The sequence below is a fragment of the Echinops telfairi genome, unplaced genomic scaffold (genome assembly GCF_000313985.2).
Source record: "Echinops telfairi isolate 266 unplaced genomic scaffold, ASM31398v2 ScPeMD7_2565;HRSCAF=3150, whole genome shotgun sequence".
Lineage (NCBI taxonomy): Eukaryota > Metazoa > Chordata > Mammalia > Afrosoricida > Tenrecidae > Echinops > Echinops telfairi.
In genome coordinates this window covers 12,121,344-12,141,289 of record NW_022106463.1, presented here as the reverse complement: position 1 = coordinate 12,141,289, position 19,946 = coordinate 12,121,344, and the positions used below count along the sequence as shown (strand labels likewise).

The window sequence follows — 19,946 nt, the reverse complement described above, 5'->3', positions numbered from 1 at the left end:
GGGGGGGGGGGCTTGGCTTCCCGCTGTGGCTGCAGGCTTCCGAGTTGTTCAATCCCGACTTCGTGGCGCGGATGATGCCCAGGGTGGAGTGGTTGATGCTTCTGGAAGCGGCCGAAACCTTGCATCTGACCGAGGTCCCCAGCGCGCCGGAGGAGGGATATGAGCGGGATGAAGAATTTCGGAGGAAGATGGCCCACGTGCTGCTGGAGGTGGGCTTGTTAGAGGGCACCCTGCAATGCCCAGAGTCCAGAAGGCTCTTCCCCATCAGCCATGGAATCCCCAACATGCTGTTGAACGAGGAGAAAACGGAGACTTAAGCCAGCCAGGCACCGATTCCATTCTGTGACCTTGTAGCTGTTGTGTCCCTTGTATGTTGGCTGCCTGCCTTTCATTTGTATCCACGACCCTCCACCCAGTGACGCGCAACACAAAGAGTGTCCTTGAGCTTGATAGCATATATATTTTTTCAAGGTTCAAAACAAACAAACAAACAAAAAGCCATTAGGGCAGAGAACGGGTTGTTAAGTTATGTAAGTCTCACCACCAGTTGCATCCACCCCCAGCTGCAGGTACTGTTTAGTGAATACTGTCTTTTGGTTGGAGGTGGGTTAATCTTAACTTCTGAAGGGAAGCGGCAACAGTTGTTTGTTCATGAATTCTACCAGAATCGCAAGATTAGTGCAAAAGAGGAGCAAAGTACAGGATGCCTCAGCTAGATACTGTGGCACAGAGCAGCATCAAATTCAAAATGATAATAATTTAAGGGAATAATGGTCAATGGATGTAAATTTAGTAGACAAAATAAGATATTTTTAGAGCCTCAAAAAGGACCTCCCAATGAGTACTTAGGAATACAAAGGCTAAAATTCTTAACTTTTCAATGGGTAAAAGTGGAATACATGGAAGTAAAGCACGATCAATTACCCAAAAACCACTCAATCCAAATATAAGATCAGCACATTTTATTGCAATTTAACATCATTAAAAATTTAAAACCACAAACTCATTGATGTTCAAGGCTGCTCCCTAAATCCTTATTTGTGATACAAAAGCTTTGAGGTAAATTTAGCATGGACTTAGAAAGTACACACCTGCACAGCTGCTCATGAGACTGAAGAATTAGCCATTCATTAAGACAGATGTATACTTACGATGAAATTGTTAGTTTTCCAAAACGCACGAAGTAATTTTCATGATACCTTCTTTCCACTTCTGTTGCCTTCTTACTCTCTGAGATGCTTTCTCTTAGGAAAGACTTCAAGGAATTTGTAGTTTGACGCATCAGTATGTGGAAAACCATCCTTACTTAACATTTCTCTTTACCGCAAGTGTGCTTGTGCATAGAGAAGTCTGAGGACCAACGAAAGGTTTTGCCACATTCCTTACACTCATAGGGCCTCTCTCCACTGTGAATTCTCCTGTGTCTGATGAGGGATGAATAATGAGAAAAGGCCCTGCCACATTCTTTACATTTATAAGGCTTCTCTCCACTGTGAATGATCATATGTTTAATGACATTTGAGGACACACTAAAGGCTTTCCCACATTCCTTACATCCATATGGCTTCTCTCCACTGTGAGTTCTCATATGACTACTGAGGGATGAAGACCGAACAAAGGCTTTCCCACATTCCTGACATTCATAAGGCCTTTCTCCATTGTGACTGCTCATATGTGTTCGAAGGTGAGATGGATAGCGAAAGGCTTTGCCACATTCTTTACATTCATAGGGTTTCTTTCCAATGAGAGTCTGCACTGGGGTCCTGGGGCAAGGAGGCCAACTGCAGGGTTCTTCGCATCCCTTATCTTGATAGGTACCATATTCAAAGTGAGAGCTGATATGATGTGTAAGTGATGAATGATCCATGGAGGATTTAACACACTGAAGGTATGATGAAGAATAGGCTTCCATAGGAGTTCTTCTGAGCACAGAAAGATCTAGAACCCAGCTGAAGGGCTGTCCACACTGAGAGTCTTCAATAACTTCACTGACATTCTCTATTGTATGCCTTCTGTTGAAAACCAGCAACAGTTAAATATTATATATTTGTTAGTTTCCACAATACTAGTCACAGTAAAAATGTTCTTTTTGTTTACCTTGAATTATTTCACGGTTCATATTAAATTATCTGACAAAGATGCTACCATTATTCTCATTCCATTTCTACCCCTTTGGTTATTTCTAATTGTATATAAGTGAAATATGTTTTAATTATTCAGTATTTCACATACTTATGAACTCACAAAATGGGAAGGTCATCAGTCAAAATAACCCTAATAGTAACAGGTTTGAGTTGTGTGCACCACAAAAGTTACAACCCATGCATGTGTTTCTGTTCACATACTGTCAGTTACAAAGTTTCATGTCAACCTGTACATATCCAAAAGTATAGGGGTGGAGTTTAGCCTGCAGGGCCCTGGGAACTTCCCCTTCTCTCTCCGCCTTCATTCTCCTGTTGGATGACCAGATTGCTGCCGGAATCACCGCCATTGGACCCACACAAATTTGCACCCACGGGCTTGTGATCTTCCTGCCTTCTGCATCACTGCATGTGGCTGTGTGAGTCTGAAGAGGGGCATGTGGACTAATATCAGACTTACGTACTTGAGTTGTACTGGGCTTGGATGTTTCCTTGATGTAATATTAATTCTTGATATATAGCTCTTTGTTCCACATATGAGTATCTCCAGACTTGTTTCTCTAACCCAGCCTAACACATTATGGTACCTGGGGTGGGTACCTCAGAAACACATCATGAAGATGGACAGTGGACGCTTGTCTGACCTCTGCCTTATGGTAGTTTTTCTTCGTTGGCTAGCCAGAGGTGAGACGGGCCACACTATTCACTGGGGTTGTTTCTGGGAAAGGCATGGGAAGTGAAAGCTTTGAGTCTTACAAGCTGTCTTTGGTTATGCCTTTCTGAAAGGGTGAAAATGAATGTGATTAATATATATTTAGCGCTCAGGGGGTGAAATCACCCCATGAACTTCTCTGGGCCCATGCTGCTTAGTCAAATGGCTGACTGAAGGTCTGGTCCAGGCTTGATGCAGGCAGAGGTCTAAGGCCATACTGCCTATGAATTGGGTAGTTTAGAGGAGAAAAGATTGCATTTGACTGCTTTAAGAATTGAGTTTAGGATCTAGCTATACAAGGATTATACTGATTTCTTCTATTTATTGTTATTGATATGTGATATTGATTGTGTGATAGAAATGATTATAAGTATGAATAGAGAGCGTTTGTAAGCTCACTGCCTTCACTATTAAATTGGTTCTAAGGAATGGGTATATATAGGAAATGCCTGTAAAAATGCATAGAAAAGGTATGCCCCACTAAGTGCCTCTGAGTGCTCAGTACATTTGCATTGGAAAAGACATGCCTGGAGAGCAATGGGCACAGTGAAGGGGACCAAAAAAAAAAAAGGAGCATTTGGCCTTTTTGAAATTTGAACTGGCCCTTTGCTCCTGAATCTGGAAAACTGTGTGAGTTTGGAGTGACTAGAGAATCAAATGCATAGACACTCATGTGAGTATAAGAAAGAGCTTACTATAAGGAGTAACTGTATATTAAGAAAACATCCCAGCCCAATCCAGATAAATCCCTAAGTCCAACTTTAACCAATATGTTCATACCAATCCATACAGTCCTCTCCAGACTCACGCAACACAAGCAATGACACCAAATGCTGGAAGATCACAGGTCAGTGGGTGGAAAGTCTTGTGGTGGTGGAAGTATCTAAGCACTGGCATATGTCTCCATGTAGCTCCTACAGTTCTGGGGCTCTGATTCCATCAGTGTGTTCCATGTGGCTTGTCAACAGGAATGTCAAAGCAGAGAGTGAAGGTGTAGCCTCCAATGAGCTACTTATCTCTGTAGCGCCTCAAATGAGGTCATCAAGCTGTGACCTGATTGACAAGCTAAATTCCACCCCTTCACTATTAATAGTCTCACGTTGACACCAGCTTACGTAACTACCACAGACCACCCTTTCTAAACTTGACATTTTCACACAACTCTCTAGCCATATATAATTTTCAAGCAAGCAGTAATAAAATCATATCTGTACCTAACAGGATAAAACTAAAATGCAAACAATTTAAAAATGTGCAACCCTCATCCAAATATAACATTTTATTAGTGAACACTTACACCATAATCCTATGAATATACTCCCCCAACTATGAGAGTTTGTAAGCCAACCACTTCATGCCTTTATCCTCCAATTTTGGGTATCCAATTTCTATACTGCCCTCTTACATCAACCCAGCGCCCTGAGGAGACAGTACAAATCTTTAATGTGAAGAATCTTCTTTCTAGTTGGAACCTTGTTAAGTCTGCATCCATAAGCAAAGTCAAATTAAGACAGGCCATCCAAAAACTTGGCAGCAATATGCATCAGTTCACATGCTCAAAAAATCTCTCCATCTGGTCATGTTCTGGTCAACTCCATGTGGGCTGCCTCACTTAGCCTCAACATGGTGCCCATTGGCTGCGTTGCCTTTAGACCAAGGGACTGGTCAAAAATCCTCAACAACCCTAGCCCCCTTGGGCTAGGTCTGAAACTTCAAACCAGTTAACCGGCTCTTGTCTTCTCTCCTCTAGTCCCTATGAACCAGGCACATGGGGCGGAGGGGCCAGACTCAACCCTCTACTGCTGAGTTTCTCTCACTTCCACTCAACAAGTGGATCTAGGTTGTCTCCTAGCAAGCATTCCTTTAGAGGCTTCCTTTAATGTTCAGTCTCAGAGAGTAGAGTTTCTTTGTGGCTCAAAGTATTTTCCAGCTAATGGCACAAACCACTAGTTCAAAATTAAAAAAGCCAAAGAGTTCCTTTTTCCTTCAATCTGCCAACAGCCCCCTAGGCAAATCTCTTCACCTAAGGTCCTGAGCACTGAGGACACCGGTGGGGCATATCTGTTTAGAGCCTTCTTTGCAGGCCTGTCCTAATTTACTCAAATTCCAATTTCATGGCTGAAGGCAAGTAGTCTTACAAACTATTTTTACTTCCCAAATATCATTTCTAGCCATCAATATACTAATAACAACAGGCAGGTCTTCACACAATTCTTAAAGCAGCCAAGTTCAATCCTTATCTATCTTATCTTAATCCTTATCTAAACTATTCCATTGATACAAAGTATGGCATTAGAACTCTGACTGAATCAAGCCAGGCCCAGGCTTTCTGTCAGCCATTTTGACCTTCTGTCAGCTATTTTCATGCAGCAGCATGGTCTCTAAGAAACTCAAGCAGCAATTTCACCCTCTGAGCTCCAAATATACATTAATCACACTCATCTTTGCCATCTGAAACAGGAATAACCAAAGGCAACAACCAAAGAAGGGAATCAAAACTTTACCTTCTTTCCAGAAAACAACCCAGTAACCTGCACGGCCATATCTGACCTCTGACTAGCCAAAGAAGAAAAACTACCCTGAGGCCGAGGTCCAGCAAGCGTCCACTCCCCGTCTCTGACTTGTTCCTCTAGCACCCCACTCCCAAGGAAGAGGGACTTATGGACCACGATGGGACTTAAGGACTTGAGTTGAACTGGGCTGGGATGTTTCCTTGATGACATAAAGCTCTTTCTTACACATGAGTGTCTCTGGGTTTGTTTCTCTAGTTAAACCAGCCTAATACACATACATTACAGGGGATTCTAAAAGGTCTTAGAAAATTAAGATTATATTTTCATTTACCACTAACTTTTTAAAGATTTCTCTGATACAAACATTTTAATGTCATGATAGCATCTTCAAACTCTCTTTTGAAGCACTGTTCTATCTCAAGTGAGTGACAACTCACCTCACAGACGCAGTCTGGTCTTTATTCTGATCTTCAGTGACATGCAATTCACAGATTTCTCCTACCACAGAGGACCAGGTGTCATTTTTCATGAATTGTACTACTGTATTTTCAGTGGACAGCTTTTCTCCATCATCAAGGTTTTGAGAAACTGAAAAATGATTTGTTAAAATTTAAAAGAAAAGCAAAACAGAAAGGGAATACTCAGAGTGAACAGGTCATTTAATAAAAAAAGATTTTAATGCATTTTCCTGTCTCAGAACTTTCACAGTGGTCAAAAAGCAACTCCCCAAGACATACTACCGTGAAGACTGAGACTGACAGTGACAGAAATGGAAAACAATGGGAAGAACAAAGTAGACAGGCATTTGACACAATCCTCACGGAACATGATGAGAGGAATGAGGCCCAACGTCCTCTGTGAGCGCTGCTGTGCTGGGATGGGTGCAAGTCAGAGAAGCAAGCTCCGTCTCTGAAGGGCATATGCTCCACCCAAAAGAGCCTTTTCAAACGGACTTCTTTATTCCGTTTGCATAAAGATCTCATTCCCTCCATGCAGGCCTGGTCCTTCGGAGGCTTCTTCCCTCCTGCAGCCCCCACCAGGGCTGCATGCACTCTCCTCAGGTCTTCCTCTGGCTACTCTGGGACAGCACATGTGTGTGGCTGACCTGCTGCTCATGGATAAGACTGTTCACCAGGGAAGACAGCAAGAGGCGAGGAGCGCTTTCCTGACACGGAGCCACGGCTTTGTCAAGGTGTCCAGAGTGTGGGGAGATGTAAATTTCACTGTAACACAACTACCTGGTCAGACATGTGACAGGCATAGTAAGCCTCAATGCAAGGCTCAGACTACAAATATTCTCTCTGTGCACCAAAGAAAGTGCTATAATCAATGTTCAGGCTGACAATAGTACAAAAACCTTAAAGCTTTAAATCATAATTGAAATAAAATGTCCATTTAATACACAGAGCTCTATATTCACAGGGAAGCCGTGACATGATGCTCCACAGGACAAATGACCACATTTGTAGTACAGTGTACACTCAAGTATAAGCCAAGTTTTTAAGCACATTTTTAATGCAGTTTTTGAGGTAAAATTAGGAGCCTCGGCTGATATTCGGGTCGGCTTATATCAACAGAGTCCCATTACTGGGCCTACACTGTGAAGTACCAACAACGGGTATGCCACATGTGGTCCCAGAGAAGGTGATTTTTAAAAAGAAGTCATCCATACCTACTGAGGCCAGGTTTCTGATGGTTTCCATCATCACGTCTCTGTAGAGTTTCCTCTGGGAAAGATCCAGCAAGGCCCACTCTTCCTGGGAAAAGTTCACAGCCACGTCCTCAAGGTCCAGCGAGTACTGAAACATCCCACAAACTCTGGTTCAGCAAGTTACCTAGTAGATCTCAAGTAGGGAGAAATGTCTTGAGAATGATGATGGCAACATATGTACAAATGTGCTTGACACAAAGGATGCATGGATGGATTGTGGTAAAAGCTGAAAGAGCCACCAATAAAATGACTAAACAGCTCCAAAAAGTTATCATATAGTTCAGTGTGTGAAAGGAGGGGAAGGAGGAGAGTCCTGGGGAACTGAGATTTCGTAGGGATTTGACGCGATGTTCAGTGTCCTACTAATTCTAACCTAGGGTTGAGCAATTGCCAATCCCTCACTGTCTAGGTTTACTTCAGTGCCGATTACATGGCATCTCAAACACTTAATAATTCTCTTAATACAGTGAGATATCTCCCCACAGTTTGACTGTGGCCTTTTGCAATCTTATTCCTCTCTACTGTGATGGTTTAGAAAAAAACACTCAGAACACAACATAAATTAGATAACTGCTCTAATACTTAAACCTTATGCCTACATTCGATCATCTCTTCCACTAGTGAGGGAAGGGGGTCCTGTTCACCTATTTCCACAGGACCAAGTTGAATGTTTATGAGAACATGAATTACACAGGAAGCAGGATGAGATGTTAACAAGTAGGAAGCACCTCAGACAGACAGAAACCCAGACAGCGCACAAATACAACCTTGTTACATGATGACATGAGAGTGGCCAGTCTCAGAAGAACCACAACAGCAAGGCCTTGTGCTGCTGACCATGCGTTTTAGTAAGTTCCCTGAAGCAGAGGCTTTGGCTGCTAAACTGTACATGAACATCAGGAAAGGGAGACTTACACACCAGTCAGTGAGATATTCCCATCCGTAATTTTATCATGTTTTCAGTCTCAGAACAGGCCCTTCAGTCTCTCTAGGAAGTTGACTACTGACACAGCAAGTGAGCCAGAGGAATGACAGGACGCACTCACCCTTTGATGTGTGGGTCCCTCACGAGTCTCTGGGTGGCATCGGCGGTTAAGCCTTCAGCCACCAAAGGTTTGAGGGTGAAGGCAAGAGAGTGGCTGAAAAATGAGCCACTGAGAGTTCTATGCAGTGCAGTTTTACTCTGAAATGCATGATTTGAAATGAAGCATGAGGGCAAAAGATTGTTTTTAATCAAATACTTGTTTTATTGGAATAGTTTATTTCTATGCTAAAGCCAATTGCAATATATTAGCTTTAGTTATGAGAACGTAACATTAGAATACATCCACAAGTCCTAAGCAAACATCATCAGATACAGAAAACTCTTCAAAAGATTAACAGAGGCGGGGGGAGGGAGGATTTAGCAAACAACGCCATAGACAGGGGAATAACTGGGGAATTAAAATCAACAAGGAGGAGGACATAGAGATCCTTGGGGTGTTGGAGCAATAGCAATCTAGCAGAGAGGGGTTACTAAGAGGCAGAAGGGCGAGCATGATGGTGGGACATGAGGAAGGTAAAAGGAAACAGGAAACATCTAGGAAGCAAAGCTAGGGTTACAGGTATAATAAAAACAGGTGTGTACATATGTAAATATATTAATTCCTACAAATAGAGGTATTGGCCTATGTACATGTATTTATAGGGCAATACATTGCTATAGTGGATGGAGTTTGGGCCCCTGCTCAAGACCTCTCTCAATGCAAGAACACTCTGTTCTAACAACCTTGCATTCTGTGATGATCACCCTCCCGGCACGATTGATAAGACAAAATGGGTGCACAAAAAAATGTGGTGAAGAAGCGGATGGTGCCCGGCTATCAAAAGATATAGTGTCTGGGGTCTAAGTCTTAAAGGCTTGAAGTTAAACCAGCGGCAATGTATCAGAGAACCAACAAGCCCACATGGAAGAAGCACACTAGCCTGTGAGATAATGTGTCCACAGGATCAGGTCATAGGTATCAGAAGACCCAAAACAAACAAACAAACACATTGCTGAGAACAAGGGGAGTAGGAGCAGAAACCTAAAACTTATCTGCAGACAATAGTGCATCCCCTCACAGAAGGGTCACAAGGAAGGGATGACTCAAACAGGGTGCAGTATTGTGCCGATGATACACACACCCTCCACTATCTTGACCCCACTTCCCTTTCACTTCGGGGTAGAACACTGGTACAGATAAGAACTCAGAACACATGGAATACAGAGCAGATAAACCCCTCAGGAACAGAAAGGGGAGTAGTCAAACCCTGAAGGTAGGGGGAAGGAGGTGAAAAAGGGAGAACCAATCACAACGAATGACATACAACCACACCACAGTCCCCTAGGGGGACAAAAACAGAAACTGTGGGGAATGGAGACAGCAGGCACTCTTAAAATATGAAAATAATAATAATTTATATTTATCAAGGGGTCACAAGAGTTGGAGGGGGGATGGAGGGAAAAAGAGGAACTGGCAACAAGGGTTTAAACAGAAAGTAAATCTTTATAAAATATAAAAATATGCTTCATACAATTTTTGTATGGATTCTTGTAAGAATAGTAAGAGTCCCCACTAAAATAATAAAGAAGGAAGATTAACAAAGGGAAAACTGACAAATTCAACTATGTTAAAATTGAAAGCAGTATTTCAAACAGCAACAAAAATGAGTGAGGATATCCATATACACCAGGGTAAAAATGTCCAAAGTTTATCAATCCACCCTAAAAATTCACAGAGGATTAATTAACATGGGAAAACAAGCCCAGCCTTCCAGTCGTGGAGCAGTTTAAGGGACTTGAAGGATGAAATCAAACAAGAACAAAAGTGTATCCCTGACTACTGGTCTCCCAGGTTCTACAGGAAGGAAGGTCTGGGTCCCCGACTGCACCCACCAGCCTGTGGCTCGCCTGCTTCCTGTTCATCAGACTCCCCGACTGCATGAGTTACAAGTTCATACACATTTTGTACAAGAATATGGACATTGGGCCTCGACTCAAGTACTCCCTCAACACAAGAATACTTTGTTCTAACAACCCAGCATTCCCTGATGCTCACCTTCTCAACACAATTGCTGAAGACAAAATGGGTGCATAAGCAAATGTGGTGAAGAAAGCTGATGGTGCTCAGCTATCAAAAGATACAGCATCTGGGGTCTTAAAAGGCTTAAAGATAAACAAGCGGCCATCTAGCTCAGAAACAACAAAGACCACATGGAAGAAGCACACCAGTCTGCGTGATCACAAGGTGTCCATGGGATCAGGTACCAGGCATCTAAGACCCAGAACAAAATCATACCCAATGTGAATGGTGGTGGTGGTGGTGGTGGGTGGGAGGCGGATGGAGTGTAGACCCAACGCCCATCTGTAGACAATTGGACATCCCCTCACAGAGGGGTCACAGGGAAGAGATGAGCCAGTCAGGGTGCAATATAGCACTGAGGAAGCACACAACTTTCCTCTAGTTCTTTGGTGCTTCCTTCACCCCAGTATCATGACCTTAATTCTACCTTACAAATCAGATTAGACCAGAGTTTGCACACTGCTATAGATAAAAGCATGCAACTGAGGGAATCCAGGATAGATAAAGCCCTTAGGGCCAACAAGGAAAGTCAAGATACCAGGAGGATTAGGGGAGGGTGGGGGGAATCTATCACAAGGATCTATCTATAACCGCCTCCCAGGGGAACAAATAATGGAAAGTGAGGTGTGGCGTAGGATGATGTAAGATATGGAAATAATCTATAACTAAGCAAGAGTTCGTGAGGGAGGGAGGGAGATCAGGGGGGGAGGGGGAAGAAATGGGAAGCTGATCTCAGGGGCTCAAGTGGGAAAAGAATGCATTGAAAATGATGATGGTGGCATATGTGTAAATGTGCTTGACTCACTGGATGAATGTATGGATTGTGATAAGAGATGTAAGAGCCCCCAATAAAAGTATTTTTTAAAAATTGCCTCATTACAAAAGCATGTGGAACAAATATATATATATATACACATTTTCTAGAGCAAAATCTGCAAAATACATGGCCTCATTTAGTAAACTTTAACTTCGCAACAACGCAGCAATTCCCCTCACTAGAAAATGACTCCCAGAAAGCCGTCTTAGCCCCTCCTTCGACAAGACGGCGACACTGGTTCCACCAGCCAGTGCTCCTCCTGCCACTCCTGTCACAGCACTGGATGCAGCAGTATCTCCTGGTCCCAACCCATGCCTGCATCCAGCCCCAGCTCCAGCTCAGACTGAGCTCCTGAGTCATCATCTGACAGGAGAGCAGTACTGGCGATGGCAGCAGAACTCAGGCTCAGTGCAAGCCCCAGTGCACGTTGGCACCTCTGCCACCTTGGCCTCCACTCCCAGGGCCCTTTCCTGGTGCACGTGGTCATTTTATCTTCTACCGTGGGCAGCTTTGAAGGAAGCAACCAGGGTGCTGCCCCAGTTATTGGGACCCTGCTGGGCAGTGTCCATGAGCATTCAGTGGACAGTAGCAATGCTTTTCAGTGGCTCACAATGAATCTGAACAAGAAGTGTCTGTTGACGTGGAATTTGCGAGGAACATGTAAGGATTGCACGAGAATGTCTGTCCGAATGAGTTCCTGGGCTGGTACACCACAGGCCATGATATCACCGAGCACTCTGTGCTGATCCATGACTACTACAGCCCAGACGCCCAGCCTCATTCACCTCACTGTGCACACCAGCCTCCAGAATGGCCACATGCGCATCCAAGCCTCTGCCAGCACTCCAGGTGGGCATGGGGGTGATGTTTACATCTTTGACCATGACGTAGCATATTATGACACCAAATGTATCAGAGTGCCCTGATTATGAAGACCTGTTCTAGCCCCAATTCAGTGATCAGGCTTTGCAGTGACTAGCAGCACCTCGGAGTGCGTCAGCCCGCATCCAGGATGCCCTAAGTAGAGTGCTGCAGTGTGCAGAGGATGTGCTGTCTGGAAAGGGGTCTGCTGACAATACCGTGGGCAGCGTCTTGAAGTCTCTGCTTAGCCAAGTACCCAGAATTGTTCTTCCTGATGCCTTTGAGACCATGCTCAACAGTGACATCAGAGGCCCGGTGGTGGGGACCTATCTGGCCAATCTTACACGGTCTTGTCCACCTGTGAATAAGTCCCAGGAAACACTCCTGACCCTCTGGGCCCCAAACCCAGGACTCAGAATGGAGTGACGGTGAAATGTTTCTTGAGTCACAGTGAATCAGGCAACTGATGTGACTAAATAAAGAGTCTCCCTTTCAAAAAGGAAAAAAATGAATGAGTTTGGAGATTTTGAAGAGAATGGAAAGAAACAGAGCAGTGATATTTCCCAGAGCAAAAGTTACTCTTGAGCCACCGAAACCGTGTAAGCAGATCTGCAATAGGTAGGTACATTCATGCAACGGAAGCATATATACGTGGCAACAGGGGTAGACCAGAGCCACGGTCACCAGCACGTATCAAACGCAAAAGCATCCTGAAGAAAACACATAACTAAGTCAGACACGAATAACAATTAAGTTTACAAAGAGGTAAACTAATCAGCATAAAGCTGATGGATTAAGATTGGGTGCTGCGGTGCTGCCCACTTCTTAGACACAATGAAACAGCTCTTGAGATTGACTTCCTGGGTTTGTAGGCCAGGACCAGAGACTCGTGGGACATCTTAGTCAGCTGTATCAGACAGCTCTACAACTGTATGCTCTGCACCCCAGTTTGCGGAGTCAGTGCCTCGGGTCTTAAAAGCTTTTGAGTGGCCAGCTAAGGAACAACTCCTGCGATTTATTCATCTGGAGCTACAGAGGTAATAAAAAAAAAAAAAACAGCCAAAAACTCAAAAGAGACTATAATCTATTGTACTAACTGTCTACAAGAACCACAGCTTCACCTACCCTGAGACCAAAAGCAGTAAAGCAGATGGTGCTGGTTACCGTTCTGATTATGGCTGTAATGGATGGGTCTTGATGGAATGGGAGCAAAATGTGGAACGGAATGTCCAATTCACATAACACAAAATAAACCAAAAAGAACAGCTCTACTGGACAAGCTCAGAATGAAGGCCTCCATTAGATTATTGCCATGAGATACTGTTTACAATTCAAACTGCAATGAGTCCCTGCAGTCTTGGCTGAAATAGGCTGATTAATTAAAAAAAAAAAAAATCACCTTATAAGACCAAATGACCACAATAATTTTATAAAGCGATGAAGTTGTAAAAGGGCAAGAAAATGAGATTCATGGAAAGTGAACAACCAGAGCAGAAATATTGAGACTACTGATGAATTGTGAAGACTGTAATCAATCTCATAGAACTAATTGTGTAGAAGTTGTTGAATGGGAACTAAAACTGCTGTGGAAACATTCACTCGCACACACAGACACAATCACAGAAAGATGACAACATAGTACGTTGTTATGAAAATAAAACAACAAAACAGTTTAGGGTCAATTATAACAGTAAGAATCCTAGCAAAAGTAAAGTCATCAAATGCCAAATGCACATGTTAATAATCTTCAGACAGGAAGGACAAGAGTTCAGATTTGAACACACTGGGAGGCCATAAAAACTGACAATGCCTACGTATCATCAGAAATCCAGATTCCTGTTATTTAAGCCAGACATGGACAGTAGGTACACTGCTTATGATAAGTTGCTGTTGTTAGGTGCCATCAAGTCAGCTCAGACCCACAGTGACCTATGCACAAAACATGTGACAGCCTCACAGTTGTTCCTATGACTGAGCCCAAGGATGCAGCCTCTGTGTCAACCCATCTCGTTGAGGACCTTCCTCTTTAACACGGAACCTCCACTTTACCGAACCGATGTCCTTCTTCAGGGACTGCCTCTCCTAACAGCATGTCCAAAGTATGTAAGACAAAGTCTTGCCATCCTTGCTGCTAAGAAGCACTCTGGTCTTACTTCTTCAAATACAGATTGGTTTCTTCGTTTAGCAGCCCAGGGTGGTTTCATTCTTCTTCTTCAGTACAATTCAAATGTTTCCATTCCTCTACAGTCTTCCTTATTCAATGTCCAACTATCACATATATATCAGGTAATGGCAAGGTCCGGGGCACCTTAGTCATCAAGGAAATATCCTGGCCCTTTAATATTCTGAAGCGATCGTGTGCAACATATTTACCTAATGCAACTCCACTTCTACTCTGTTGGCTATTGCACTCATAAGCACTGATTATTGTGGCTATAGCCAAGACAAAAGCCTGGACAATTTAAACTGTTTCTCCATTTCTCATGATGTTATCTACAAGTCCAGCTGTGAGGCTGTTGGTGTTGCCTACACTGAGTGGTAATCCATACTGAAGCTGCAATCCTTGATCTTCATCAGCAAGTGCTGCAATTCCTCCTCACTTTCAGCCAGCGAGGTTGTGTGATCTGCATATCACAGGTTATTAATATGCTTTGCTCTAACCCGGGTGCCACATTCTTTTTCAAACAACCCAGCTCCCCAATGATCTGCTCAGCATACAGACTGAACAAGTATGGTGAGAGGATACAACGGTGACCCACACCTCGCCTGATTTTAAACCACGCAGTATTCCATTGCTTGCGCAACTGGCTCATGATCTATGTACAAGTTCCTCATGAGCACCAGGAAGTGTTCCAGAATTCCATACTGCTCAAGGCTATCCACAGGTGATTAAGGACCACTCAGTCAAATGCCTTTGCATAGTCAATGAAACACAAGGAAACACTTTTCTGGTATTCTCGGCTTTGAGCCAAGAGGCTCAAACATAAAAGTCATTGTGAAGATGGCACTGGACGCCAAAAGGTCGCGATGGGTCTGGACAACCTGGATGGCGCGTAACAATAACACATAGGTATAAATGCTCTAGGATATTTTGTGAATTAAAAAGCAAGTGTAATACTAAGCTACCCTTTGTATAATAGAGGAAGACAAATGACATGATTTACTATTACATTTTTCTTTAGGTCAGTTCAAATACGCATTCACCTGTTTCAGAATCTGCACCTTTAAACTGAACACTTCTCAGTAGAAACGCAAGCTAATCTAGAAATTTTCTTGCAACGAAACCTGTAACCCGAGAGAATAAATACATCATTTGACATGTTGAGCTCATCACGAAGAAAGGACCGCGATCTTATTCATTCCCACTCCAGACTGAATACAGCAGATGAAAAGTAGAGACAACACCAGCTCTAGGCAGAAATGGTCGGAGGACTAATCCTTAGATGGGAACAACAAGCTCCTCACACACCTGAAAGCCTCCGGGAAAAAGCATCCTCCCTTAACAGGTGGATCTGGAGAACTCCCACATGCGCCAGCAGGGCTCCCTGCCAGCTGCAAATGTTTTCATTGGAGAATTCATGAGGACCAAGCCCCGCCCCTGGACCCTATTAACAATCAGCACTTTATCCCACTGACTCTCTCCCAGCTTAGCTACCACACCACACAGGGGCAGAGGTGGAACTGTGGTTGGGGCAAGAATGGCTCTGCTGGGCCTTGGACTCAGCCTCCTCAATCAGGGCAAATCCATCTTCAGGCTCTAGTACATGGTCCTGTCAGTGAAAAAAGAGGACTAAGGGGCAGGATGGGGCCATGTCAGCCCAGAGTCATAGGTCGAAGGTGATCGCAGGCATGAAAACCCATGTATGTGTACAGAAAATGTTGAGACATGGAAGTGGGAATCCAAGATCACTCATAGGGTTGAAGCCTTGGGCCTCTCAAACTACTCTTAAACCTCAGAGAAGAATCCCAGGGCCCAGAGTGCACAGCCCCCAACAATTCCATCTAGCCTTGCTGCTTCCAGTTACACAGCCCCAGGTCTCTGTAGCACTCACCATTTCCTGGCTACAGCTTCTGGAGGTGCAAGTGAATGTGCTCTCTAAGCACAAGGAGTCTCTCTAGGAAGAGGGCTGCTAGTGCAGGCAGAGCCACTGGGCAGTCTGGAGGCAGGTGAATGATGTTTGGTCCACAGACAGGCAGAGCAGAACGAACCCTTGCTTGGAATTTCATGAAAGTCCAAAACGGTTGTCCTTGGTCTCCAGCTGTCTAGACTCGACTGGCTCTCTGTTCACCTAGCCTGGGACCTGAAATGGAAGGTGACAGTGTTAAGGAGGGAGTGCCAGGGTCTTACCCAGCTGTTGCCCTGGGCAGAGCTTCCTCCCAGGGTAGACCTGTCTACACACTTGACAAGGAGCCATGTCTCAAAGATCTATTAACCTAAAAGTCAACCAATGGAACCCACCAGCTGCCCCACTGGAGAAAGGGGTTGCAGTCGGCTTCCATGAGGACGCACATCCCTGGAAACGCTGTGCGGCAGGAGTCTGTTGACTTGGTTTCATGGGGTCACTAGAGGTCAGAGTAGACTCTATGGAAACAGGTTTGAGTTTCTATATACGTGGCTCAATCCAAACAGATGCATGTTTATCCTGCCTCCTATCATATTGTGAAAATAACACTAACACCGACAACACCAACATTACAAACTCTTATAGATGTGTTTTTAATGTGAGTTACCAAGGACACACAATCACTTTTTTGTAGATTATCCAAGAAGGGCTGGGTGTGCTTGTATTGAGCTAAGAGAGGTTAGAGAAGCCATCAGGAACTGGATCATGCAAGCAGGGAATCAAAGCCCAATGCCCCACATGAAGGTTCAGAATTCTACCACTGACCCCTCAGTCCCACCTCAATTTCTGAGACTCCACGAAAGTTCCACAAAGAAATTGTTAACTTTGATGACAGCCATCCCAGTGGGCCTCAAGCACTATCTCATTTGGGGGTTGACTTGTATTTCCCTGATCACTACAGACTTGGCCATCTTCTGTGCTTATTGACTCCGCAGCAACTGAGGAGCGTCCATATATTTACCTCAAACCGGTTGTGTGTCTTCTATGCAGACAACATTCATACAGGTTCCTTTATTGTGCCAGTGTTTATTCATTGTTTGTTGGTTTTGAGGTGTAGGAATTTACATATTCTCAATAGTAAACCCTCAATGGACATGTTTCCCAAATATTACCACGATCTGCAGTTAGTATCTATGATTCCTGGATAAAGCCTCTGATTTGGATCTGGGGGAGGGGTGGGTCCTTGTTTCTCAGAGTAGAACATCACTCTGTAGGGATCGCTTCAGCTGGGCATTTTGGAAGGAATCTCCAGGCCTTTCTTCTTACTTACTTTCATCTTCTTTATGTCTTTCGATAACATGTCACAGTTTTCCATGCACAAGTTTCCCCTCCTGTTTAAAGTTACTCCCAGGTGTGTGGCACCACCCACCCTGCCGTTTTAGACACTTCTAAATGGAAGGGTTTCCTCAAGACCCTTTAAAGCTCTTCGTTGGTGTATTGATCTGAAGCAGATTTTTGCACATCATACCAACTTCCACAATTTTGCTGAGTTCATTTATTAGCCCTAATGCTTGGTAGAATCTTGGGACTCTTTTACGTATAGGATATATCATCTGCAAATATGGATTGACCTTCAAAATGGAACCACAGGTGCAGGTATGAAGGGCAGAGCCATGTAAATAAGGAGCCACAGCGAGAGGGCCCATCACCAGGGAAGGAAACTCAGTTGTTATGACCGGAACGGACCCCATGGCAGCAAACAACAACGTCACAAATGCAGAGCTGCTGATAATGCCTTCCTGAAACGATTGTTCTTGCTGTGCTTTAAAGAGACTGGTGTTCTGTTTCAAGCATTCCTCCTATGACTGTTATTGCCACTGTGCTCTAAGCGCTCGCTTTCCTCTCTCACCACTGTATGCACTGATGAAGTTGCTCCTGTCAGGTGGTTAGTGGATGTTAGGAGTCACACTGTAGTTTCTGGCTCAAGGAGGCAAAGATTTCAGTATTAGACGATGCCTTAGGTCGGCTCCTGTTCTTTTCTTGGTTTGTTATAATTTTCCAGATGTGCCCCAGGCTCATCGTGGACCCTTCCTGCCTCAGCCTCAGAAAAGCAACAACATCATGGCTCAGGATGCCTGAAATGGCTAATTCAGGAAGGATGGGGTTGTACTCAAGGTCAAAAATCTCATTTCTAGGTCATACCTGAAGTGCTGTTGTCTGTGATAGGATAATACACATATATTTACAAAGAAGATCAGTTCATACAAACTCACCAACCACTAAATGTAGTGCCCACGATACTGAAGAATTCCACCAACATGAGACGTGGGTGGGGAAAGGGAGAGTCAGTGAGGAGAAATCTTCTCTGATATCTGGGATTTCCTATACATGAGAGTTCATAAGGAAGGTGGCCAGGCCTGCTCTTCTGAAATAGGGAATGTTGAGGCAGAGGCTGGAAGCAAAGGAATACTGAAACTTTTACAAATGGAGTTTAGGTTTCTTATACTAGGGCTTTGAGCCCCACAATGTCAGCCTAACCAGGGGGATGGGCGGCAGGTAGAGGGCTAGAGACCAGCCACATGGACCACAATCCAATCAATCATCCCTAGGAGAAGAAAGACAACTGTGAGCCCGGACACACATGTAAGCATGCTGTGTTGGCGATAATCCTTGGATACTGTGACACCATCAGTGCCATCGGGCACACCCTGACGGTGAGGAAGCTTGATATTTGAGAGCCTTAGAGGAGATAGGTGGGCCTTTTACTCTAGTAAAGAGCCTCAGAAAATCAAAGAGCCTACCCTGGCCTGCAAGGTTGTTATTATTCGGCATCAACTTGATGGTAGTGAGTTCCACTTTGGCATTTACAAGAGAAAGACAAGGCTTTCCACTCCTATAAAGTTACAGTCTGGGGAACTCACAGGGGCACTTCTACCCTGTCCTGTAGAGTCACCATGTGAGAACTGCAAGATTCAGTGAGCTTGCTTTGCTTTGATTCTGCTTTACTCTCTGTCCTATGTGTCTCTTCTTTGACTGGTTCTTTTCTATTTTCCCTCTAAAAATGGAACCAAGCTGTGATAGGTTTCAGCAAGTTCTGAGAATTTCTACATGGAACTGGAGGGTGGTCTCTGTAAACACCCTAACCTGCAGTTGGTTTCAGAGTCTCAGACAGATTTGGCCACTAGTTCCCTTAACCTCAGTTTAGGCTCTGACTCTCAATACCATTGAGCCGATGAAACTCAGCACACCTACAGGACTGGGTAGAACTGCCCTGTGGGTTTCTGAGACTCTAACTCTTTACAGGAGTAGAAGGCCTTTTCTTTCTCCTAGGAAGCAACTGGTGGTTTTGAAATGCTGACCACTGGATTAGCAGCCAATGTGTGACCACTATGCAAACAGGATTCCTCCCAATTTTGGTTAACTATGTTATTATTTTACCCTCAGTTGTACTTAATTTAATGTTCCTTAAGATAAAATGTAAAAAAGATTCAAGGAGGCACATTCACACAGATTACAAAAGAAATCAACAGGATTACTCATTAGCACATCCTGATGCAATAAGAACCTACAGTAACACAGTCCCTTCATTTTCAGCCTACCTCTGATACACAAACGCACGGAGGAGATTTCCTCATCAAAGATGACGGTGTCTATATGTCACACAGTCTGAGGGATATAGCGACAACTTCAAGTCATAAATGCACGGGAGCTTTAAAAAGGTTGAGGAAGAACTTAAAACAAAAGAATGGAATTTCTCCATTAACTTTTGGAAGCCACTGCACACATGTTCCTAATATATTATGTTAAACAGAACATTCTGTGTAATGAATGTTACATAATTCCTTTAACATTATGAATAGAAACATGTTCAGGATAACTGATCTTGCATGATAATTTTTAAAAACCATAAAGATTCTGTCTTGTAAAAATCCCTAGTAAACTGATACTGTTTTCATGCCACAGATACTGAACAGAGTGCAGTCAGTCTACACCACGGCCAAATATATCACACAGACCCTGCGG

At 43.8% G+C, this 19,946-nt stretch overlaps 1 protein-coding gene across 2 annotated transcripts in view; it reads right to left on the bottom strand.

Annotated features, from left to right (window-relative positions):
• Positions 1–18,815, bottom strand: part of LOC123522125 (zinc finger protein 699-like) — an 85,584-nt gene extending 66,769 nt beyond the window's left edge. Inside the window, exons 1-6 of one of the 2 annotated variants that reach the window (XM_045293977.1) lie at positions 18,197–18,815; positions 16,319–16,441; positions 15,912–16,160; positions 7,039–7,165; positions 5,804–5,954; positions 305–2,012 (exon numbers count right to left, since the gene is read on the bottom strand). In XM_045293977.1, coding sequence (XP_045149912.1) covers positions 1,307–2,012; positions 5,804–5,954; positions 7,039–7,165; positions 15,912–15,914 — 987 coding nt within the window. In that variant the 5' untranslated portion in view covers positions 15,915–16,160; positions 16,319–16,441; positions 18,197–18,815 and the 3' untranslated portion in view covers positions 305–1,306. Of the gene's footprint in view, positions 1–304; positions 2,013–5,803; positions 5,955–7,038; positions 7,166–15,911; positions 16,161–16,318; positions 16,442–18,196 lie in introns of those variants that run through there. The other variant, XM_045293975.1, reaches the window with a different exon arrangement.
• Positions 18,816–19,946: the final 1,131 nt, after the last annotated feature.